Source organism: Cottoperca gobio, chromosome 5, assembly GCF_900634415.1.
Source record: "Cottoperca gobio chromosome 5, fCotGob3.1, whole genome shotgun sequence".
Lineage (NCBI taxonomy): Eukaryota > Metazoa > Chordata > Actinopteri > Perciformes > Bovichtidae > Cottoperca > Cottoperca gobio.
Window position 1 is genome coordinate 20,472,765 of NC_041359.1, and position 26,766 is coordinate 20,499,530.

Consider the following 26,766-nt stretch of genomic DNA (forward strand, 5'->3'; position numbering starts at 1 on the left):
GAAAAGTGTGCAGATGCTGAGTAAAAGTTAAACCAGTTGACCCAGAAATAACAGGTAAGGAACTACGCACGAGTTGGGTGTCACATATGCATATCTTTGGTGATAAACACACACACACACACACACACGCACACACACATTATGACCAAGAAGTGTCTTTGGCACACGGTATGCATGAATGCTACAAGCTTAGTCACACCTCATGCACCACCGTCTTATCTCTTCGTACCAAGGCTTTGTAGGATTACTCACAGTGAGGCACTTTTCACGTCGACTACACTGCAGTCAGAAAGAGGAAGTTAAAAGCTAATGTATGTGTCCTGAGTCTTGACCCTCTCGCCACACCTCAACACGCAGCCCAAATGTGTGACACATTATTGTTCAGAGGGTGAGAAAATATGCTGTATTACGAGAAGCAGGAGATATTTTAGCATCAAATGAAATAAAGCAGCTCTGTGTGATTAATACACAAACAGTCAGATAAGTACAAGTTTCAAATGCTCTCTCAAAGGGAAAGAAACCCCCCAAAGACTGACTTCATCTTTTATCCCCTTTAACATACAGAGATGCGGGAATGGCCCCGAGCAAGGCATACAATTAAAAAAAGGTGCAGTCCACTGGTTTTTGTTTAAAACATAAGTAAACAACCACCTTCCAGTTCTTCCTCTTTTTACTGCTTGTTCTCTAAACTACTAAATAGACTGCTGATTAGTCGAAGCCACTTATATTCAACCTGAAGAGATGAGCTGGTTGTGATTTCACAGCATGAATGATAAAAGGAGTACCTCCGTCTGTTCTCCAGCCCTCACTGGCGTTGGGACAAAGTAATAGCTGCATGTGTGTATTTTCATGTAATACAAGTTATTGCTGGTTTTTTATTTTTAAATAGAGGTAAGGATTTGTATGAAATTATACCACAGGTTATTGAATGTTACTTGCACTTATGAGGAAGAATAAATACACTAACTAGCGATTCTGATTGATTTGGCTGCATGTGTAATATTTAAGCTTTCGAGTTAACGTAACAGTAGACGTCTTTCCATCCTGCAATCGATCCTTTCCTTCAGGGCCTGGTTTCTTAACCCTCTCACTGCATCTACATGTAAACAGTTGAAGTGTTTCAAACTAAAATAAAAACAAAGTAAACTGGACATTAAAATACAAAAGCTTCTTCTTTGTGGGTTGTGCAACACTGGGCAGCAGCAAGCGTATAAAAAGTGAGATTCCTGCAATGTCACATCTGGAGAAGTGACTTGACCTCAGATGAGTCAACACACATGTTTGTAGCTGTCCTGGCAAACAAAATAAGTTTAAAAACAAAAACAAGCAAAATGCACCCTAGGTACATCAAGTCTATTTTGCATGATAAAATACTATAATTTGTATTGTCACATATATTTTTGTTTGTATGGCTTCATCCACTTTAAGGTCATGTATGGTTTGGCAGTTCTGTGCATTATTTCACGATTGTAAAAATAGTAAAATCAGTCGAGCCTGTTTTATACTGTATATGAGAGAAAAAGTGTATCAAAAGTTTTAATATATATATATAATATTGTATTGGCTTGTTAGAGTCACCTTAAGTTTTTATTCTGGGTAAATCTGTTATATCCAGGCTCAGTTCACATTTATCCAAGTCTCCATTCTGCTCCCAGAATTGTCTCTCTGCATTGTCAATATGGTTTCCCACATCGTAACCATTTCGCACTCCATTCTCCCCTGTAGGTGATCCTTGGATGGGGCTACCTTCCAGCTCCTTGGCTGCCTCTGAAAAACCCACATGTGCCTCTTCCGCATGACCATCACTAACTCCTGCATCTTTATCCTCCTCCTCCTCTTCTTCCTCCTCCTCCTCCTCCTCCTCCTCCTCCTTAATGGCGTCTGCAGCTCCATCCAGACTGGAATCGCTAAGGAAAGAGTGGGCGGTTTGGGCATCCTCCATGGACAGAGGGGTTTCGTCGGTGTGGCGACCCCCGAGACTGCTGCCTGCCCCTGGGGTGAGAGGCATCTCCTCGTGGTCTTGGTCTGGATCTTGGTCCTTGCTGCAGTAGGCGTAGCGGTGGTTCATGTGCTGGGAGTACGAGCCGGAGTGAGAGAAGCGTTTGCCACACTTGTCACATTGGTAGGGTTTCTCTCCAGAGTGCAGCCGGCTGTGCTCAATCAGATGGTGCTTATGCTTGAAGGCCTTGTTGCAGATCTTGCACTCGTGAGGACGCTTACCTGTAATGAATACAGAAGAATTGTTCCTAATATTGTATTTTTAAAAAGTACTAGCTTTAAAAAATAAGATATTATCATAAATTTTAGCAGGCGGGTAGTTTAGGGCAAATAATTGAAACAGTCGGCCTACAGACCTGTGTGCTCGTATTTGTGACGGAGCAGAGAACTGCTCTTCTGAAAGGTTTTTTCACAAATGTCACAAGCGTAAAGCCCCTCGTCTGTCTTCTTCAGTCTTTTCCTTCCTGGTCCTCCATCTCCCTCCAGTCCGTCATCCATGAGAGAGAGATAGTCCAGAGCTCCACGACTTAACACCTCACCCTACGGAGAAAACATGAACATGTGCATCAGGATATATTTAAATGTATATTATTTTATATTATTCTACACATTCTTATAGTAATGATTTACAATATAATCAGATATTTGAATGTATTTCCTTATTTTATTTTGTTCTTCAGCAAATGCACCTGAAAGAGAAGCCTTACTCACCATAAGAGCTTGTCTCTCCTGGTGGATCTTTTTCAGCGTTGCCTCTGCTTCTGCCTCCATCATGTAAGCCATAGGAGAGAGAAACGCAGGGCTATTAGCCGGCTGGCCGAATGGAATCGCTGCGATGCCGTCATGTCCTGAAAGCCCTAGACCAGACTGGTTGAAGATAGGAAATCCATTAAATAAGGAACCTGGAAACACAGGAGCCCCAGCCCCGCTGTAGACCGGGTGGTGGTGAAGGGGGTGATGTGAAGTTGGACTTGGCCTCCTAAGTTGCTGGTTCCCGCGCTCTCCTCCTCTCTCCTCTGGCTGAGGTGCCAGTTTACAGTTTTTCTTCTCCCCTCCTGCTCTGAGAGCTGCTTGGGCAGGGAAAGGTCGAGAGGCTCGTTCTGTGCAGACCAGGGGTTGCTGGTCTGGTTCTGAGGGGAGGTCAGTTCAGGAGGACAGCTGGTGAGGTCGAGGCAGACCGGAGAACCAAACCCTGAAGAGGGAACCCTCCTTCTGACTCGTGGTGATGACAGCTCTGGGGAGTGGTTGATTGGCTGGCTTGGGCTTCCCTTTTCCTGGCTGGACCAGAACGCTCTTGAGGACAGGGCATCGTGGTGGGGCTGTGGAGGAGAGTGCATTGCGACCAAAAGCTGCTGCGGTACAGAGTGCCAGCTGGGCTTCTGTTTTGGTGATTTGTTTCCCGAGAAGCCGTTGGTTACTTCACTCGGTTTGCTGTTCTCCGGTTGAAGAGCAGATCTGGGGAAGAATAAAGGTGACAAGGGGTGGTCTTTGCAGCGAAGGCCCTCGGGCACCTCCACTGCCTCTCGGTTCATCTTACAGAGGTAGCGTTCGTGCTGTAGGAGCACCGCCACGTTGGGGAAAAGGTGGGAGCACCAGCGACACGTCACCCCGAGCACACCTCGCTCCCCTTCACCTGACCTCACTGCTTCTCTTCTCCTGTCAGGTGACACCTTCATGTCAGACCCTCCTCCGTTGTAAATCACCTTCCTTTCCTCCATCGCAGCTCTTCCTCTGTCCATATTCTCATCTTTCTTCACCTCCCTGTGAAGCATCTCCTGCAGCATCTGTTCAAACTTGGTCCCAGAGTGCAGATAAGGCAGCAGGGTGGTTCCTTTTAGTATACTGGCCCTCAGAGAGAGCTCTGCTGAGGGGTCCCAAAGCCGAGCCAGGTCTGACGCTCTGGGGAAGCCCGTGGGGTTGTGGTTGGGGTCCTGCAGTAAAAGCTGGTGAGGATCCTCTGGTACTCGCCCCGGAGGCCCGGCATGATCTTGGGCCAATGGAGAGCCCTTCTCAGAACTGTTTCTGCCCCCATCTGCAGAGGGAGATGTTGGAAATGAGTGGTGGTAGGAGTTTTGGCTATGTCCATTAAATGCACCGCTGGCTCCTCCTGGGTTTCCATTTCCTCCACCACTCAAGCACTTTTTGCTGCTTAAGTGGGAGCTGTAGGAGCCAGAGTGAGAGAAACGTTTCTTGCAGTTTGAGCACTCATAAGGTTTCTCACCTAAAGGATGAGACACAGGCGGGATATATTAGTCAAAAAATGCCAAGAGTAGGTTGAAAATACCTTCAACATTTTTCATAATTATCTTGTCCTGTCGTGGATCATTTTAACTTGTTTCCTGTCAACACATCAAATTAGGTATAATTTCATACCAGATAACTGGCACGATAAACAAGGGTTAGTGATACAGGGGAAACAATAGCAAATTGATGGGTGAGCACAAGTGTTTTGATGTTATTTTTTCTCACCGCTGTGGATCCGGAGATGCTCTTTGAGGTGGTGTTTGTACTTAAACGCTTTCCCACACTGCAGACATTTGAACTTCCTGGTCTCAAGGCCTTGATCCAAAGTGAGGACACTCTAGGAAGACAGGACATTGTTATTAGTTTTATAATACATTTAGGAATGAGTTTCAGGGTGTGAAGAAGTTATGATAATTTGGCTCATCGCAGTTATAAAGGTTCCTCCTGCTGTCTGTGTGTATCTCACCTGGTCCTGCACTTGGTTATGAAGCGCCAGGTGTCGCTCCATCTGTGCCCTAAGGGTGGCAGTGTATCCACAGAGCGGACAGACCATGTGGCCCCCCGCCCTCTCCTGACAGTACTTGACATGGTTCCTCAAAGAAGCTCCTCGCTGATACATCCTGTGGCAGAATGGACAGGCCTGCTGGGTTCTCCCTACATCTGCAGTCCAGAGAGAGAGATCCATTTTCTAAACCTCCTATCCTAAACAAGGTAGCACTGTCCTACTCTCCCACTGTCCTACTCTCCCAGCATGCACTGAACAAGATATCAACTTGGTATACTTGATAGAAGATGTTGTACCACAAGAAAGATATTGAAATAGTGGGACATCTTCATACTGTCACATGCATGAATGGATGCGTAAATGTATTTTCCTGTGTTACACCCTGATGAAGGCCCTTTGTTAAACCGTTAGCGTTTCTTTCATAAGTTTTCCTTTCCATTGTCTCAGAATTTCATTAGCATATACAATCTGATATGTGCTGTATCACAAGTATATAACTATATAGTTGTGTCACTCGATCAACACACTGGCTGGCTCAAGAGCAGTCCTGTCAGATTTGTTGGTCTTCTATTTTGTATCATTGCAGCAGTTCCCTCTTCAGCCTACCTGCTCCCTCAGGTGAGCTGTGCTGAGCTCCTGGTGACCAGATGGCAGGGGGCAGTTCATCGAGCCTGCTGCCTGGGTGGAACACCGCTGCTGTGCCATTGTGGTTCAGGTGCTCCATGAGACTGGCTGAAGAGGCCTTCCTCAACTGGACCATAAATTCATAGTGGGCCAGGTCCTCCAAGGCATTCTGGGAGTCTGAGTTGTTACCTGCAGAGACAAAATACAGAGGAACTGTAATATCAATAATAGGGATGTCACAATATCAGATTTTACCTACATAGTTATTGTGGCCAAAATAATTCATAATAACGACATTATCGTGATATCAATAAAATATTTGAAGAAGAAAATAATAATGCTTTTTTTATTGTTTAGTTTAATTTAGTTTCAATTTATACACATATAAAAAATATTAAACAAACAATGATAAGTCTCAAAGCATGCTTTGTTTGACCAGAGGTTAGTTCTTATATGAAACTGTTGAGCTGCATCTGGGATTTTGTATAATGTTATACATAATTCAGATATTTTATCAGCCTCATCAGTGACATTTGCAAGAAAATATTGAGCAATAATTTAATGGGGTAAAAGTCTCACCGAAATAAAAAAGAATTGTGGCCGAGAAGGCAGAATAAAAGCCCTGTTATGTGAATACATACCAAACCGACAACAAAAACAGGCTAATAAATGTGTCACATAAACAATATCCAGTTATTATGCAGATTAATATTTGGCATCCCAGCATTACCTCTCCTTTTGAATGTAATATTTTTGGTGCTTGTCAGTGTGTGCATCCATTGCTGCTGTTACGTTTTCATGTACTATGTGTCAACGTGTTTGCTCTCTGTGTGAACGTGCATGTCTTGTTCATATATTCATGTGTGCAGTGGGAGTGGGGATAAACTGTAAAGTAAACAATGTATTCAGGGAACTATTTGGCCAGATATGAAACAAGATTTGAAGAATTATTTCTCATTTGTGTCCTTCAGTGCAGTGACTGACAGGCAGGCAGAGAGAGAGAGAGAGAGAGAAAGCCACGTGAAGAAGAGAGGGCGCCTCCTATCATGAATCATGCCAGTCAGCTTACAGCGACTTTGAGGAAGATTTTTCAAATGTTTGCAGATGTTGGCATATTTTGAACTGTTTTTTTATGTGGTGAAGGGAAGAGCCTGTGCGGTTGAGTGTTGTAAAAACTCAGCTTTGCCTTCATCAGGCAAGGCCAAATCACACGAGGCGAGGGAGCTAAGTGATTGTTAGTAGGCAAGCCGCGTGAGCCTTTGATCTCTCCTGAATAAAAGGGAAAGCCTCACGTCGCGCAGTGCTGATTTCAGTACCGTAACGTCACCTCTTTGATGCATGGAAATATTGTGACATTGTGTGGGATGAGTTCTTTTGTCATGCTTTCAGAAGGCTGCCGTTTCAAAGAGAAGAGTGAAAGAAAGGAACAGCTTGTAGGGAAGGCATGGTTTCACAAGGAGCTGATATGAAGGTGTATCTAGAGGGCTCTGAGAGGCATCATGAGACTGGCTCTGTCTTGCATCAGAAAAACACTGTAAACTTGTTTACACATACGGTGGTGTCCCACACAGCAGTGTCATACAGTGCATGTATCACATTTTACACTTCACACACTTTCTTGGCCAGGCCTTTTATTCTTCAGAAGCTGTTTAGAAAACAAGGGCTTAACTTAAAGTAGCAAAAGTTTTGCAGTTTTTGTTTAGTTTAGAACTTACAGTACATCGTCAACGGTTCCTGGTCTCCCTCCCTGTCAGCGGCAGATGCGGCGGTGGTGTCTTCTGCAGCCTCGGCCTCCTGCTCCACCTGCGGCCAGTAGTTCCTGCTGCCGGGGCTGAGGCTGTGCGGACGCGTGGAGCGGGTAGGGCTGCCGGGCTCCTCCGTTCCTTCGCTGGGTGTCAGGCTTGTCTTGTCCAGACTCTCCTGGCAGTCCTGGGGCTCCAGGCTCCACAGGCCCACCTCATCCTCCCCCTCAGATCCCAGTGAACTCACTTGCTCAGCATCCACTGTGAGAAGGAGAGAAACACAAAAGACAACATTTTGAGGGGGGGGGGGGGACAAAAGACAAAAGTCCCAATTACGAAAAAGATAGTATTGTATTTTTAAATATACTGAAACTCAAATATCATAAACGTGTGTCTTTAATCTAAAGTAAATGAGATGCCAATTATTATTTATGTTTTTTTCATTTATAATTTGACCTGTAGATTAAAACCGAAACAACGCTACATAATTGTTCATGTCTTAAATGTCAGGAACTGAAACCAAACTGGGGAAAAACACACCAGAAGTTCTAAAACCGTTCGAAACTATAACTTATTTTTAGTTTTAGTTTATTTCAGTGTTGTTCCACTGTAAGCAAGAGGAATGACGTTGTGAAGTTGTTCAATGTGTTTGTTATCATGAGATATTTTATGTGGCTTTGTGGGGTTTGAAGTGCGGATTATGATCAATACACGCAGACACGCTCAGCATGCAACATATACGTTTGTTTAAAGGAGATCCAGAACTGTACACGGATGGTAGAAATGAAGACATTTGAAACATTTAACTGAGCTATCCCCACAATATAACAAATACATACATTTAATTAAATATGTATATTTTGATTAAGGTCTTGACTTTTGAAAAGAAGAGTTAGTAGAAGTGTTATCTTTGGGATCGAACTTCAATAGAGGATTTTTTGTTTTAGAATGAATCTCTAAATTCTTGTACCAAATGGTAAAATGTTATTTTAAGCTGAAGCTTGTGTAATTGCTCTTTTAAAGAACACAATTTGAGACTGTAGAAAAAAAAAAGGTTTTATGTCTAAATGTTTCGCACATGTGCGGTATGTGACTTGTGATGCGGCAGGGATATAGTCAATCTGTAAGAAGAAAAGATAAATAACATATTGTGATTTAAAAGTGTACCCTCGGTGGCCAGACTCCAACACAACTGGAAAGGCGCATTACTCTTTCCCATGGCAAAGACAATAAATGACAATCACAAACATATGCCTGGGATTTCAGCCGTAGGCTCTTATTTCCAAGGATCTTTTTGAGGACTCTCTGTTTCCCTCTCACTGATTGGCAATATCTAATCACAACCAAGTAGTGACCATTAAAGAACAGATATAGACTCTTTGCCAGTGCCTTTAAAAAATTATCATCGGAGAAAGCCAAACCATTGTTAAGGGGTGTGCCAACACACAAAGGGCCAATTCTTCCTTTTGTGTTGTTGTTGAGAATAAGGTTTGTGACAAGTATCTGAGGAAGATTACAGTACAACATCGTCCTGCTTCTTTTTAGTTTCAGCGTCATTTTGCTCTTTAGCCTCTTTTCATCCGAGCAGAGTGGAAATAAGGTTTTGCAGCTCATTACATTTCACAAAACACAAACCAAGTGTGTTCATTAAACTGTCAAAACAACACTCACTCACTCTCGAGAGATTTTCTTTTTTTTGGTTTGAGCCGTTCCAAATACGGCCTCGCTGGCTGGGGGAAGCAATAATTGATGGATATTTTACTTTCGACATATTCAGTTACGGCCCACAGCTCACAGTGACAAACGCCAGAGACAGTTCTACACCGGCGGAGACATTTCAGCAAATGTATCTCGTCGAACACACACACAGATAACACACACACTCACTCTGTTACTGAAAGAGCAAAAAGGGGCCCAGTGGTGCGGAGGGGGGCGTCCCGCAGTCACACACCTAAAACGCCCGATGTACACACACTGATGAGTGTATTAGCTAATCTCCAAATGCAACACCTACATGTGTATCTGTTTGTATCATCTAGTTGCACGTCCTTCCCCAGCTTCGTTGCACCTCTGTAAAAAGTGAGCTCATGCAAAACTCTGATTCACCCGGAGCTAGTCATCCGAGCCTCTGCTCCATGCTGCTCTGCTAACATGGGGAGGAATAACTTGCTCTTATGGGGGGTGAAATTGGTGATTAAATGTGCTTCCCTACAGCAGACAGCTATGAAGTTATATGGTGTAGTTGAGGTCGACCTATCAGCCCTGAAGGAGTTTCCTGGGAGTGATAGGACATACCGCTGGGCCCAAAAAGAGAAAAATCTGGCCCGGATTAGCATCAAATTGGCTCTAATTTTCTCTTCCATGACAGTGAGTGACACTGAGCCTATATGTGCTGTCATTAAAGCGGCAACACGCTGGGATGGCTTTCATTATCGGGCCCGTTGATTTCCTTATTTGGATAACAATTGCATACTTTAAATTGGTCTTTTACTTTGACGGCTAAATCTTTGAACAGCGCAGGAGGTTTGGGATTATACTTTGATTGTCAAGGTACAAAGAAGTTATGAATTTGTGTAATGTGCAAAAGGTTTTTCGAAGGCGTAATTTGTTGGAAGAAGATGCTGAACACAAAATAACACACACGCAGCACAGTAGAAAACATTCGTCTGCTATTGTGCATGCACTGTAGTGTGCGTGGGAAGAACCTGACTCATATCCAAAGAGTGCTAACCGAACTGTGCTGCATCATGCTTGACAATGTCGATCACTCGGTCTTCTGGGTACTGTTTCAGATGGTTTGACGACAACAGTGTGTTCTGATCAAACATTGCAGCACTATTTTAATCTGTCTGTCACTTTCCCTGCCTGACTGAACATCTGAAAGATTGACGGTGTGCCTGTCTACTGTTTTCAGCTCGGGACAGCAGAGTTTTATCCTGATGAAAGACATCACCTTTCTTGTTATCTGTGGGCTCGTGATCCATCTTGATTCTGATCTGAAGTCTATAAAAAATGATGATCTGCAGTAGTTCTTGTATTATTTACATAGTTTAGTCAGCTTTCCAAAGCTAGACAGAGTGATAACGCCTGGATACATTCATAAGCTCATATGTGCGTGACACAGAAAGAAAGAATCTTTACACAGCCACACTAAAATACAAATCATTACTAAAACAAAAAGTCACATAAGATAAAGAAAAGAAAATCAGCATTTCTTTCGCACAGGCTCACAACAGCACAGAGAGCTGCAGTGCCTTCTAATGCTGCACTGCTTATATGCCAGAGGGCATCTACTGTACAGCAACACGCTAAGCTGCAGTTTATTTTACGACACACACATGTGATCTGGTATTGACTTAGTAATTATGTGGCTAAATGGTAAGCACGGAATAATTACCTCGAAATTACCTTGTTTGTTTCTTCTGGTTTTAAAGGCAACAAACAAAACCAGGCCCAATATACCACGCAATGTGGTATATTACCGTTCTGTTGATTCTTACACATGAAGATTGATTAAAGAAATAAAGCCAGAATAACTGTAATGTCATATTATCAATGCTATTTAATGGATTTTTATATCTCACATGAGAGAAGAAAACAACCTTTAGGTTTTTATGCAAATGGAAACTGGTAGAAATCTTGAGCCCAAATTGTAGTATTTTTGATACGATTGTTAACTGTGTCTGAATTAAAGTTGTATATATTATATATTTTATGTTATATACACAAAGATAGAGTCACAGGAAATAAAATCAATGTTCTGAGTTTAGTTTTTTAGAATTTAAATACGTTTTTCATTTTTTAAGGTTGTCACTTTTTAACGTTTTACAATCAAATCTCCTTTGTAAGTGACATTTCAATCCAAGAGTTCTGCTGCTGCACAACATAAGTTACATTCATGTAGATCTTCGTGTCACGTAATGGTGCCCACGTTACAGTAACATCTGATACATTTCACACGGCACAAAATGAAGGTGGTGAAACTGTCAGATTCAAGAGGGTATAATTAAAAACATAATGATGAGTCATACTTCTTGTATCAGAACTCTTTTTGATATAAACAAATATATTTTAAATATTATTTCAAAATGTTTAATGTTTCAGTAAATAATGCTTCTTCCACACTGTTAAAACTGTCTTGGTTTCACAGGTGTCAAAAGAAACTCAGCACTTGTTATTTTGAACTCAATAAATTACCACAAGGGTCACGGACGCCCACACGCTAAACAAGAAGCAAGCGCAGGAAAAGGTGTGTATTGTCATTTTACAGTACCTATTAGAGCAGTTCAGAGACGAGATCAATCCAAATGCATCTGTGGAGCGCTCTCATGTTGACAACGATGACCCATCTTTAAATATATTGCAGAAATCAAGCATGCCATTAAAACAATTCTCACTGTGGCAGCTCTCTCCTATTCATACCTGCTGTCTGACATTTGTACAATGAGTCAGGGGAGGACCGCAAGCAAGAACAAACACCTCCCACCTGATCTCCTCAATCGTAGCAGCGACTCACAGTCACTCTCTCATGTGGAAGGTTCCTTCTTACTTTGGCACCTAGGCCTGCTCTGGTTTCATTTTATCTGCCCTAACAACGCTGAGAGAGGGGGGTGGGGGGGCAATTGTCTTTATCTTTATCTTACTGCACATGCACCAAATACATAATGAACGCATAGTCATTCCATGGACTTGTTCTGCAACAACAACAAAAAGCCTTTGATACAAGAATATATAATTTATTCAAAATGTTGTCATTTATAATATCATAGCAGAGATGATACAAATAATATTCCAAAGTGAGTTTATTGTAATTTACTTGAAAGAAAACTTCCTTTTGGCGGTCGCCTCATTTTGGAATGCAACTCTTATTTTCAATTTATCAAAATGTTTCACAGATTATATCATAAATGCTGACAGCAAATTGAGGATTAAATGCTCTAAATGACATGTTAACCAATAGGAATGGTGGTAATGTGATGTTGTGCTCCACTTTTATTGCATTTCTGCGGCCAGAGAGGAGGAAGTGCAAACATTCTTGTCTAATGATGGTGAAAATGACCACAAACACATTGATATGAAAGTGTAAGTCACACAGTCAAGTTCTAGTTCAATTGATTACAGTCATTTCTAAAATGGTTGGAAGAAAGCCACAGAAATTAAGTCTGCAAATGGCTGCCTGCAAGAATAAATGAGACTGAAACTGTGACACTGTGATGGGGATTGTAAAGGTCATATTAGTGTGGAGGAGGAGGAGATGCTTAAATGTGATGTGTAGTGCCCTTTGTGATTTTGCATCCTTGCAATGTGTTTGGTACACAGTGCTGTGGTGTGTAAAGTATGTTAGAGAAAGGTGGTGACATGAGTGAAGACACAGAGTCGCAGAGACACCAGTGCATGAAGAATACTGCGCTACACTAGAGCTACTAAACTAGAGCAAAAAAAAGTGATGGAGAAATTAGAGAAGAAAATGAGAGAAAGAGACAGAAAGCAATAGTGTCAAACTGACCCACATATCTTCTAACTGAGCGATGTCGAGCTATGAAAAACACGCTACAGAGGGAAATTCCCACAACACACACACACACACACACAAACTAGGGTGCAGAGAAATACAGAAAAAACAAACAAACACAACTTGTATTGTGGGCACACATGGGGAGCAAAACCGGCCCGCTGCTGCAGAGGACTACAGGATGATCAAAAACAGCAAAGAAATACATGACAATAACTGTGTGTGTGTGTGTGTGTGTGTGTGTGTGTGTGTGTGTGTGTGTGTTTGCGTACGCGATAGCATGAACATCTAAATAGCAGTCAGAGACAGAAAAGCCCATGCGGTGCCTCAGCAGCAAAGTCACGGCTCTGTGCCTTTAGATGTCCCGCTCATTAGGAGACACCACCCTGTCAGAGCATTTAGACCACCACCACAGAATGTGCAGCCGAGTGGCAACATCTGCTCTTTGAAACATTCAGAGGCGCACACAACAATCAGCTCGAGAAATAAAAAAACAAGCTAATTTCCTCATATTGATTAAGGCTCTGCAAACACAGAAGCGCGCACAACTGCTGCGCAATTCTGCACCCCAAGCAGTGATCTTTAAATTGACAACAAAAACTATTTTGCCTTTGTTCACTGTGGCTTTTAATGATTCTGTTCAATTAGGGCCCTTGTGACACAAAAACAGAATTCCTGCAGGCATTTTATTAGCTTCAAAGCCACCAAGTTATTCACCGATACCACACTCACAAAGTTGATTCGTCAACTAGTGTTAGTTTCATTATTCACATATGAGCTCGTTCTGAGTGCGATTTCAGAGGAGCCTGTGCGAATCAAAGCGCAGCCCCCGAGACACCGGCTGAAACACACTGTGGTGTTGTGTTCAGCTGCCATGACCGCTCCGAAAGAGTCCAGACATCTGAAAATCGAATGAGATCAGTATCACTGATCTGTTATTCTCTATCTGCATGTCATATCACTGCACCACACAGTGAACCACATCTGTTGAGTGGAAACCTTCTCTCGTGTGACTTCAACAGACCAGCAGATTAAACTAACAGCAAATAAACTGAAATAATGTACAAACCCAACCAAACAAATAGTTAACAAAGCTTTAACTTACTGTACGGTCCGTATGCTCCAGGGCAAGATAATCTGTGATGAAACTGAGAGGATATCGACTTCTGTGCCATTGTTTATATCTTTACCATCAATCTTAAACAAAGTTTTGTTCTGATAGGTCTAACCTCCTCCTACTCATATTTGCACTTTTACCCAAGCGTACTGCACATCTTCACTTTGTGTGAATGTGTGAATTCACAGAACGCTCCTTTTTTTTTTTAAAGGTTTCATTTGCCAAGCATATGGGAATTTGTTTTGCATGTGTATTGTTTTGTGATTATAAACACAAAGTATGGATGTGTGTGTGTGTGTGTGTGTATGTTTCAGACAGAGATAGAAAGAAAGAAATAGGAGTCATTAGAGTGAACATGGACAGGAAAGGGGGCCCAGATAGCCTGCGACCAAGACCAGTAATCACACCACAGAGGTGCGTATATGTGATGTGAAACAGTGAGACAACTATGACTCAATCGGAGGTACAATACGCTAAACTGCGTGAAGAGAGGCAGTGTGAAGAAGACAGAGAAACACACTCACAGGGTGTACTTTCATCCCCTCATGTAGATTCCCACCCGAGCTATGTATTCTTAGATTGTGGTGAGTCGACTCTAGACATCCATGATATATTTTTGTAGCCTATAATGATTTGAACTTTTCTCAGAGTTGACGAGAGCCTCCACAAGAACTTCAAAATGAATAGGTTTACATTTCTCACAGGTAGAGCGTAAAGAGGCACCGTAGCTAGAACATGAGCTTATCATTCAGTGTGTCATTATACAATGGATACCGTTACTTCTTTCTGTAAGGTTACATGCACCGTCTCAGCCATAGGAGGTGCACAGATCAACCGAAAGTGAAAGAGCACCTGAGTCTCACTTTCTAGACTCACAATCACAAAGTAGGTTTTTTTTACATCTTTATACATAACATAAACACAGCAAGGGAAATTAAAATGAAAAATAAATGTAAGTATTGCAAAAATCAAGAAACATGTGGTTCTTCTCCAGTCATGGAGAAAAATAAAGTTTATATTTCAATTTGAATGTGTTTGACGGGGTTCAAATTCTGCTTTGAGTTTTTCCTTCTCTTGTCTGCTGTGTGGTATACTGTAATTTTCCCACAAACAAACAATAAAACACGTACTGCTCTGAAACTAACACCCGAAAGCTTGTTGTTTACCAAACAGACTCGATTTGTACGCAGACAAATGCAGCAATCAGATTTTCTCTTGAACAACCGAGGCAAGGTGTGAGAGACGAGGTGTTCAAAAAGCCTTTGTGGTTATGTGTCATCTTCCTTTGGAGGTTTCCTGTATGCTGCTGCCTACATATTTGCCGCCATAATTACCTGTCCTGTCGACCACCACAGTGACATTTAACAAAGAGCTATTACCTTGTATAACACCGGCCTTTACCTTCAAACCAGATACGTGCGGTTTAAGTGAGACTCTTTGAACATTGTTGGCAGTTTGCAAATGTAAAACAGATCATTTAGTTATTTATCTGTTCTGTTGTCAGAACTTGCAAGGATATAGGAAGTTCATATTTATATTATATTTATATATTTTAGTTGAGTTCTCATTGACAGTTTACAAACTAACCTGTTCTATGAGCAATTTAACATTCACACCGTTCACTCCAATGATGACGATCTCTTTCATTGTCTCTTCCTCATTACACATCTGTAACAAACTCTTACACACAATACAGTTTCCACTGCACTATCAAAGGTAAAATAAGAATCCTAGATGATATCACTCTGGACTTCCCTGCTATGTCATTGTCACAGCGTTGTGTTATTTGACTCATTTGCAGAGACAGCAGAGACACATTGACTCAACTACTGTATCTATACTGTGCTGTGAGAGCCCGTACGTATAAACCCAGACTTGTCACCCTGTCTAAGCTCAGTGGCGTCGGGCCTGTGTGCATCTGCTGCACTGGAAGCAGGACTGATGTTGATGAGAAAGGTTAGCTCGGTTAGAGGAACACGTTATTTCGAGTTGGCCCTCCGCCTCCTCCTGTGGCCCGCACTGGTTTCCGTGTAGCGAGGGATCAGTGCTGGAATGCAGTAACGGTCACAGAGGGACCCACGCACTCACCACACTGTGAATCAAAAACCAAACTCTACTTCATTAGGCTTCTGTCATTGCAAAGACTCTCACACCACTCTATAAATACCCCTGTCTCCCCCCTCCAAATTTGTTTTCCCTCTTTTTTCTTTACACATGAAAATGCTCAGGGACCGTTCCAGCTTTCTGATGTGGCTCTTTATTTTGTACGTTGGCGCAAGAAACCACACAATAGTGGCTCCTTTTGAATATTAAAACATTCTCTGACGGAGCACAAAGGTTCTGAAGTTTTTAATAGGGGTGCACGCTAAATAAAACTTCTCTTTGAGCTTAACAGCTATACAATGTGGGATTTGGTTAGTTCAACTCGAGCTGCAACTTTCAGTTATTCACTACGAGAGATTTGTTTTGAGGGTGAAACAAATATGCCTGGTATCCCACTGACTTTGTCTACTTCAAACATATACGATCTGTTAAAAGGTGTTTTGCATGATGTGGTGTTCTTGAAAAAACGACAATTAACTGCTTAAAAGACCAACATCTAACCACTCAAAGCTGATTTAAAACACAAGATACAAGAATTCTGAGAAACCCACAATAAGATATAACAAGAGCAGACCATGTGAAGGTATTCACTACACATGCAGCAACAATAATTCAACATTCAACATAACATCTAGTTAGCAAAGAACATGAAAAGACTATTATCAACCGCTGCTGGACAACTCATTCAGTAACATTAGAAACTGTAGGATGTAGCTGTATCTACATATGAGTTGTTTTATAATGATAAATGTTTTAATAGACACAGGCCTGGCAGCCAGTTCCTGCCTGGTTAACGTACAGACGGGGCGCCATCCTCTGGCGTATGTCGACATTACATCCTCCACCCGAGAGATAATGATACATCGAAACATTTCAAGTGACCACATGTGACCTCCAACGCTTTGAAACATAGAAAAGATGCCTTTGTAATGTGTCACTCTGCATCTATTTTCTTTGTCTTTCTCTGAATCGTTCCTCCCATGTCTACACACAACCATTTACTCTCTCTCTCTCTCAGTCTCTGCCTTTCTTCCGTCACTTTTTCTGCTCCTTAAGCACGCACACATAAAGAAATACAGGCAGCAAATAGAGAAACACACTATTAAACTGGTCTTTTTGTGGTTATGCAGTTCTGATGTAGAAGATGTATGAGTCATATTGCATATTAATTTACACACATCCACATGTTCGTTAGTTACAGCTCGATGTACTTGTTAGCGTGTGTGAGTGTGTGTGTGTGTGTGGTGTGTGTGTGTGTGTGTGTGTGTGTGTGTGTGTGTGTGTCGTGCATGTGAAGCCTGAACCAACGCCTTGAAAAAAACCCTAATTAAAATCATAGAGAAAAATGCAAAGACAGCAGAACCGCACAAGAGAGTGTGTGCATGTCATTACTGACCTGGCCCAGTTGGAGAAAAAAGTGATGGCAAGGAGAGAGAGAGAGAGAGAGAGAGAGAGAGAGAGAGAGAGAGAGAGAGGAGAGAGAGAGAGAGAGAGAGAGAGAGAGAGAGAGAGAGACAGAGAGAGAGAGAGAGAGAGAGAGAGAGAGAGAGAGAGAGAGAGAGAGAGAGAGAGAGAGAGAGAGAGGAGAGAGAGAGAGAGAGAGAGAGAGAGAGAGAGAGAGAGAGAGAGAGAACCTCAAAACCTCAACCAGTGAAATAATGTATATAAAAAAGGACTCAACAAGAAGAAAGGTTTAAAAGCAAACTTGGGAGTTTAAGAGGATCTTTGATGTGTATCAGAAGAGGAAAGCAGCCTTGCGACTGGGACGACAGTAATTTTAAGTCGAAGCAGAAGGCTGGCTGGCTGACTGGCTGCCTGGCTGACTGGCTGACTGTGGGCTTTGATGGCGCTGGCTGTTTGAAGTGGTTTTCGGGGGATGGGAGCAGCGTGTGGTGTCAGTGGGACAGGGGGAGGCGCTCAGGGAGAGGGGGTGGGGGGCATGATGCGACTGTACAGGACTTGGGGAGCCTGGGCTGGGAGGAGCGGAGGATGGATAGAAGGAAGGAAGGAGAGGGGAAAGAAAAAGCAGGAGAAGAAGAATTAATAAAAATGGAAAAAGAGTGAAAGGGATGGGAGGTGGAGGAGTTGAGATACTCGGAGATAAGGAGGAAGGAGATAAAGAAGAATCAAGGGATGATAAAGAGAGAAGAAGACAGAACACTGCAACAGCAATAAAAAGAGAAAGAAACTCACACAAAAGAAAGGCCAGAGATGAGAGCCAGAAAAAGCTGCAAATCTGAGGAGGGGAGGAAAAAAAGTGACAAAGAAGTCAACCTTGCAGATTTGTGTCTGAAATTCAGAGTCTCATCCCAATATCAGGCCTGCACACATTAACACCTACATATTACTTGTATCATTTAGATGACGTTACCTCCCTCTGATATGCTGCCAGGCTGCCTTACGACTTACTTCCCCTTCCTACCCTCCTGCATGCTGGACACATGCACCGTATAATCATAACTGCACTGTTTCCCCGAGGTACCAAAGTCTACCGCACATCTGTTAAGAAAAGAATAAATTGATTCTGTACAACTTTAGAACGTTTTTTCTTCTCCTTGCCTTTTCATTTTCTTTTATTAGTGACCGATCTTTTTGGTTAACAACCTTCCCCTGCTTTTGTAATTTTGCAATACCGACAAAAAGATGAGATAAGACTATTTACTAGATCGTTACACGGTGAGGAAATGACCAGTGACAAGTGTGTACTGATATTATTTGCATTGCTTCCTTTCTAGCAGAAGATACTTCCTGTTCTTTATCATACCTGAGCTATCAAAGATCTAATATTGCACGTAGTTAAGGTTAACGTCTTTCCTGCCTGAGGTAGGAGTTGGACTTTGTGTTTAAAGGCTTAAGCCATTACAAAAATGGTCTTCTCACTAGCAAAACTCTAAATGTGACCATGATATGTGATGTTGGGAAGTAATTTCTTTGGAGGTAGTTTTATGTTGCAACAGTAATAGTATGACTAACTGACATTTGAGAAAACGATGTCTGGTGAGACAAAGTGGAAATGTGTGAGAGAGAGATAGAGAGAGAGAGAGAGAGAGAGAGAGAGAGAGAGATAGTAGAGAGAGAGAGAGAGGAGAGAGAGAGAGAGTAGAGAAAGAGAAATGTTGAGCTAGAGATCGTTCATCGGCACGAGATATCGCTGAGCGCCTTCTCCCTCGCCTCGAGTCTAGCCTACTCATCGCTCATCTCTCCTCCCTTTCTCATGCTCCTCTCTCTCATCATCCCTCCTTGCTCTCTCTCTCTCTCTCGCTTCTCGCTCTCGCTCTCTCTCCTCGCGCTCTCCTCTCCTCTCTCTCTCTCTCTCCCTTTCTCTCTCTCCTCTCGCTCCTTCGCCCCTCCTCACATGATTCGATACACATCTAGATATAGCGCTAGCGAGCTCTCTCTCACTGCGATACTATCTTCTCTTTCTCCCTCCTCGCTCTCCCTCTCCGCTCTCCGCTCTCTCTCATCTCTCTCTCTCTTTCTCTCGCTCTCTCTTCTCTCTCTCTCCCTCGTTTCTCTCATCTCGCTTCTTTTTTTTTTTTCCGGGTCTGATGGCCTTTTGTCAAATGTAAGCCCTTAAAAGCCTTGACTGTTACAGGTGGGCCTAAAAGTTCAGCGAAGCGTGTTCGCACCATGATGGAATGTGTTTACTCCCTTCCAGGTAACTGTGTGTGTGCAGAGAGTGAGGGGGGGGGGGGGGGTCAGATGAAGGTGGTGCCAGGTGATCACAGGTACAGGCAGACAGAGGGGGAGTTGCTTGGCTGACCTCTCCCATGCCTTTCTTGTTGTCAGTCCAAGTTTGACTTTTTCCCCCCTCACCTGGGCTGACAGAAGAACCAACTCTTGTTAGCAGATAACATCTCAGCAGCTTTAGTTGTGCACTCATGTATATTTATTTGGTTTAGAGTTTGGAGCTGATGACTCGATCAGCAGAAAATGTATCAACAGTTTGGATATTATGTTAATCCTCTAAGTAATCCATCAAGCAAATAATGCCAAACATTACCTGCTTCAAGCTTATTAAATGTGGAGATTTGCTTTTATATCAAGGTAAACGGAATGAATGTGGTTGATTCGCCCACGGCTGTGGGAGATTGTTACAGATATGTTTCATTACTTAGTGACATTTAATAGACTAAACAATTAACAAAATGGATCAAATGAATTGATTGATTTTATCCACATGCGGTTCTTTTGGCATATATCGTATCATAAAACTATATAACGTAAAGGACAAAAGTATTTATATCACACACTCGTATTGTAAACTCCCGACTATTAGTCCATATGCAGCACATCTATTCAGTGCATTGCTCTGGTCTTGAGAAACAGCCATCACAAAGTGAAAGTGGAAATGGACTTGGATTCAGTGGGAGATACAAAGAAATAAAAGACAGGTAGAAAGAGGGGCCGAGTGTCAAACTGATGAAACCAAAAACACCAGTCGCTCTGAGGTTTTCCGGTGATCAAGGCAGATCCTAAACAAATGCCACTCCACTCCTGTATGTTGCTGATACACACCACGTATCAAACTATATGTAGCTCCTTCAGCGGCACATACTGGCACACTCTCCTCTCTCTCCCTGTCTCTTTGTCTTCCTCTCCCCTCTCTCTCTCTGCCACCCATCTGGGCCTTGTAATACATGACAGCTGAAGTAGGGTTTCCAAATTTAATTTGAGGTGTGATAAAACAGCACATATCTATAAATTGTGTGCAGAGAGCCTGCCATTCTGGATAGTTTTAACCTCTTTCTTCTGTGGAACATGTGCAGCATATCAAACACACAATACCAAGGCTGCACCAAAGGAAGATCCACAAATAGACTTAATGACGAGGAGTCTTGCCAAAGCAACAAAAAAGAATGTAATAATAGCCCTGCAAATGGTATATGTCAAGAATGAGAAGGGATCAATTTGCAACATCAAATACAATATGTAAACCTTATCAGATAAAACGCCTTTGATGCGAAAATAGAAAAGTCTGTATATGAGCGAGAAGCCACAAGAAATACAGTTGGTGTTTAATGTGTGAAAAGTGCGTACCCAGGCACCTATACACACACACACACACACACACACGCACACACCTCATGAGCTCTGTGGCTATTAGCGGGGTGTTACGGTTGACAGAAGTGTGATCCTTAGACATACAGTCAGCTCTCAAGTTTCTAATGAAGACATGTGTTCACCATTGTGCTATTCAAGTCTATTAGTAAAACATTTGAATTGCTCCTGATGATAAAGCTGGATCAGACCTTCATCTAAGGGATCAGATCGTGATAGTTTGAAATGAACATTTAGCTGTGACAAAAGAGATCCTTTAACTTCAAACAGTCATGTGAAGGAGCTAATATGGAGGAAAACCCCTCTGCGTGTATTAGTCCTGCAATGGCACCGGAAAACTTTCCAAATAATTTGTGGAGGAGTGGACCGACAGTGTGGCAGCCACGCGGCAGGAATGTACAGTAAGACATGGGACTGCTGTGGCTACATCTGAAACATCAGAAAGAGCAATAATCGAATAAACATGTGAAAAAAATACCAGAGGGACTCAATCAAGGGATTCCCCATTACTGCTGTGCAGATCTGGCATCACACACACACAGAGCTAGGATGGGAGAAATCTGTGGCACTTGGAGCTGTGGGAACGTTGAGGAACAAATGAGGAAACACTTATTATCCCACACTCTGTCGCCTGTCCCGTCTCTTCTGTCTTTACCCCTCAGCCCCTCCATCTCTTGTCTTCTCACGCCGAGGAACTGTTTTCGTTGTCTCCAGCCCTGTCAACCCCATCAGTTCCCCACCTCTGTCATCCTCCTCTCCTTTCTTCCTCCTCTGTCCCTCCCACCCGCTGGTTCTGACGCCTGAGCTGATCCCCTTGAAGAGTCCTGGTAATAAACTGTGGTGCCTGGGCTCTTCATTGCTGTCTCGCTCTCCCCACCCCTCATCCCAGAGCGCCGATACATCTGCCGTTAAAGTAAAGGCCCAGTCCAAAAGGCCCGGCCCCTCCACTCTGTACTGTACAAGCGCGTCAGTCTTTAACGCTCAAATGTTTCCCCCCTATTCTCTCTCGTTCTCCTTTTCTCTCTCTTTTTTTGCTGCTCGAGTCCTTTGTGTACAGTGTGCTATGCTCACTGTGGCAGCACTGTGCCAGAAAAACCCACACGAACACACACACACACACACACACATATGTATGCACACACATACACAGTCACAGACACACAGCTGGGCCCCAGCTGCATACAAAGACTGGGGTTTGGAAATCAATGAAGGAGAAAGAAGAAAAGGGGAAAGGAGTTTAAATAAATTGGCACTTGAAAAAAGAAGAAAAATGAGAAAGAGGGAGAGAGGGAAACAGGGAGAGAGAACGCTCGCTCTTAAAAAAGGCACATCAACTCAACAACACAGTGAGCTTTTTCATGGACTAACAAAGCATAAAGCGCAAGGCAACTGGACTAAATATGTTTGTGAGCGTGCTCATGAAACGCAATCCTACATCTGATTCCAGAGCGAGGGATTGAATGAGTCTGATCAGTCGTGTATGTCATTCCGGCAAAGATGCGTGCTGTGTTTGAGGGAGGGGGGAAAGCCCGTACATAACACAGCCAGAGGACATTAGATAAAAAAAACACGACATTTTTCTAAACGTGTTGCCTCTGCCAATATGCTAACAGTACTGCACCAACAAGGTGGCTTTTGTGAAATTCATTAAGATGGAGAATGGATCAAAAGGTTGCTTCAGTTATTTTCTTCAATGTCTTTATACATGTATCATGGCGTACTTTGTTTGTAGAGGAAGATACATATGATATATGTTCATCATCCAGTCATTTTAGAGATGTTTGCCTACATACAAACTCTTTTGATGATGAAAAAATATGGGACAATTGTACCAGTATCTCTCACTAAGGAAACAGGCAAATGTCCCCATGGTGTCAGGAATCATTGATTTATTGTACTGTGCATACAGGCCTGAAGGGGGGTGTTGGCTATTACTGCTCAGCTAATTAATTCACACTCTTTGAAACTTTTACTCACAGCCAGTAAATACGGGTCATCATTTCAAATGTTTTCCTCCTTTGTCTCAGGACTGTTTTCAATCTGCCAGTAATTTCCTCACGTTGTTCAAGATTGGTGAACATTGACAGTTTTATTGGGGGAGACGGAGACATAATCAATAGGCGCCTTGGAGAGAGAAGAAAAGTCAGCCTATGTTTTTTTTCTTCTCTTTCTTCTGGTTTGGAATAGATCCCCAATTGCTGTCTTATGAGTCGGGCCTGCCAAATTCATTTGGTTTTATCAAGGACCTTTAACTCCCAACTCGCAGCCCAGCACATTCCAAATCCAACACAGAGCTTTAGTACACACGTTTCTACACTGAGGATGTACACGCACTCACTCACAGACTTTTCAAATGCACTGGCGGATGTGTGACATACACATATGCTACGTATAAACATGCCTTCTCAGCAAGCATGCATGCAGATTCACAAACATTTTGTAGTGCAATAGGTGGGGGGGGGGGGGGGGGGGGGGGGGGGGAAGCAGCTGTAGTTTAAGCTCTAACTAATAATATATTAAATCAAAGATAACAGTCTTCAACATGACATTACAGTTTTCAGATTCTTAGATAAATATCAATTTATAATCTTGACATTCACTTTTAAAATGCCTTAGCTTCTTTAAAAATCCAACATTAAATTGGTAAAAGTTACTGGTAATTGAGCAAAGGTGATGCTTATCTTTCCTCTGATGTCACTGCAGGAATTAAAGTAACTGGACTGTTTTTGCTGGTGGTCTGATAAGTGACAGGTCCTTGTCAGTAAGTGTGCCTTTTTGCTGATAGCTTTCACGGTAGTGTGATGGTGCTGATTTGTGAAAAAGAGTGCAGTCGGTCGACAAACTGCTACGTGACAGTCAAAGGTGAGTGTGTGTGTGTGTGTGTGTGTGTGTGTGTGTGTGTGTGTGTGTGTGTGTGTGTGTGTGTGTGTGTGTGTGTGTGTACGAATGCACACACAAGTACCCGTTATCGCTCGGCAGCCAGGGAGGATCTCACCCTGGTGACACTCTGCTGAGCTTCACACCTCTCTGAATAAAAAGAGGAAACACTTAAGGCAAACTAATAAACTATATAAGTAAACAGACTGCTTACAGCAAATAGGTTTAAGGCGGTTGAGTGTCAGATCAGAGACAAACAAGCATGCCTCGTAGTTTGCAATGGCTTTCACGAACCTGGAGAGAGTTACAAAATAAAGCCAGCAATGTGTGTGTGTGTGTGTGTGTGTGTGTGTGTGTGTGTGTGTGTGTGTGTGTGTGTGTGTGTGTGTGTGCTGTTGGATGTTTTTGAAGACAAAATATCCTCTCAGTAATAGCAATTTGACAAAAAAACATTAGCGATCAACTTAATTATGTGTTTTCTTTTCCTGGGCTTACGGCTGTGTTTGCATTGGGGGTAATGGTTAGGTTTGTTTGGGAGATCTCATGGCTTTCCCTGCAGCACCCAACAGCTTTGCATTAAATACAGAGCCAGCAGCGAGGCACTGGCTGGTACGCATCACCCATAAAACCTATTAGTATTTAGAATAATTAAGGTTTATTTAGGTTTCAGGGTTCAAGGTTAGGTTTCGGTTTTTTGGTTTGGAAAGGGTTAGGGTTAAATTTGGGGTTAGTTCAATGATGTGTGTTTTTGGGTTAGGAGAGTAGGGATTGACTCGAACGTAAATGATCAGTCCTCATCAGCAGGATGAACAAATATTTATATGTGTATCCATGCACAGGTGTGTGTATCTTTACTACTGTTTGAGAGTTCAGAGCAGCACACACACACATAAACACACACACACAAACACAAACACACAAGGCACTACCTGTTGCATGAAGAACAAAGTCTAAATTGAGCATACTGTCTACGGGTTTCTCTCGGTTGTAGGAAGTGTATTCACAGAAACTGATAACTGACAACATCTTAAGCTTTATGGTCAACTGAAGCTTTCCACTAAGCTCTTGATCAGGAGATTAATAATAATAATGTCAGCTTTCTCTCTCTCGTGGTAGCCTGCTTTAAATTAATGCATCATATTTGAAAACCTCTATATTTGATTAAAAAAGTAGAATAAGTGACATATATTTGTCTTTACTTACTTACTATCTATGTAGATTTGTATCATGCAAGTGACAAAATTATAGTTCAGTTTAAAATCTAACAAACTATTTTAATCGTATTACTTCTGAAGCAGTCTACTTTCTGTTCTCTAAAAATGTTGATAAAAACAGTATGAAACTCGCGGAGACTTGATGTAACATGTCAAATCACATTGTATAGCAGGGCATTTAATATAGGGAACAATATCCTAGAATTGTTCTGTTTTAGAGCATGCTAAGCAACAAATATTAAGTCTATATGTGAAAAGAAGGTTACACAGCAGTACAGTAAAAGTGGACTGCAAGAAGCTTGTTTGACAAAATAATTATTTGTTAAAATAACAAAATCAAAGTCTGATTCTGACGTCAGCAGAAGGGTTAAGACAGTGTGGATCCTTTAAAGAAAAGATGATTTACCATTGATTTAGAAAATAACTTTTTTCAGGAGTATAAAATAAACTAGGGTCATGAGATTTCATAAAACGCCAGCAGCCACAAAGCTTTTATTTTTAGGATTTTGTCCAAATGCGTGTGCAGGTAGATTAATCCCAGTTGATGCCAGTTTGAAGAAAGTTGACTGCTCATCCCTGCAATTTACGCTGCAAGGCAATCACGAGCCCTGAACGCAAAAAACATGAGTCTGAAACATGAATGTAGTCAAACTGCTTTGCAGCAAACTACACAGCGATGATACAATATTTAAAGTCCGTTTTTCAACAAACTGCAGAAGAAAGCAACGCGGTTCGCATGAGGGCTTCTGTCCGCTGCAGAAACATCTGACTGCATCATTTACCAACTTGTTCAAACTTTCCAGCGCTGCACGTTTCTTACCTCGATTTCTCCTGGGGTTGGCTTGTTTCCTTCGCTTGCCCCTGCTTTCTTCTGCCATCATCACGCTTTATTTCGTTTTAAAAAAAAGATTGTCCAGGGAGCGGTGCGAGTGTGTGTTTGTCCTGAGTGCCTGCCTGAGAATGAATGGTGATGAGGCATCGCCTTCGGTCACAGCGGGAGACTCAGACCTTGATGGGACTCCAAGCAGAGGCGACGAGCCGCGAGGAGGAGTGATGTCAGCAGCAGAGGTTGGCCCTGAGGTCAGTCTTGGCATCGTAAACGTGCACCTTCCTCGTGTACAAAGTAGTATACAGTCTATTGTTAAGACCTGCTCATATAGCCCACCAGATATAATACTCGTTGTACTTTGACAAAACATTTGTCCCGAATTCTCTGCACCATGTCTTCAGAGAGGGAACCCCGAGAGCGTCGATGTATCAGCATGTTCTGGTTGTCTCAACGTGGGAATACGTTACACTACTTAAATTCTTCATACATCTCCCAAAGAATACGTTATAATTTTATGAATATAATTTGATCAACAGCGGAATCTGTTTAAATGAATTAGAAGAAATTAGAAGAACGGTGAGAGGACTTCATCGATACATTTAATCTACTTGTTGATGCTTCAATTTACTTTTTTTCCCCATGTTTCTTTTCCTCATTACTTGCCATTTTGAAGCTATGACTGATCAGAAAAGCTAACTTGTGAATCTTCATCTCTTCGATGCTGCAGCGCAAACTCCTCACACAGAGCTTCCAGTGGGCACAGCGTCTTCGCTTGAATCTATATAGGCTGTTCGGCGAGGTGCAAATGAGCCTGTTAACCCCAATTTGCTACATTTTCACCACGAAGAGATTATACTAACTACAGGTTAATGAGAACAGGTAGACTATGTGCGGAGCCCCCTCCACCCCCCCTCGTTCATGTTTTATAGTTTGACTGTTA

The 26,766-nt window shown here is 42.4% G+C and overlaps 1 protein-coding gene across 1 annotated transcript; it reads right to left on the bottom strand.

The window, feature by feature from the left end:
* Positions 1 to 1,475: 1,475 nt before the first annotated feature.
* LOC115007771 (zinc finger E-box-binding homeobox 2) lies at positions 1,476 to 25,979 on the bottom strand. The gene is given in 10 exon segments (XM_029430735.1): positions 1,476 to 2,220; positions 2,355 to 2,538; positions 2,710 to 3,000; positions 3,002 to 3,028; positions 3,030 to 4,219; positions 4,468 to 4,579; positions 4,709 to 4,902; positions 5,354 to 5,560; positions 7,087 to 7,374; positions 25,818 to 25,979. Coding segments are annotated over 10 exon segments (3,195 nt in total). The 5' UTR covers positions 25,879 to 25,979; the 3' UTR covers positions 1,476 to 1,579.
* Positions 25,980 to 26,766: the final 787 nt, after the last annotated feature.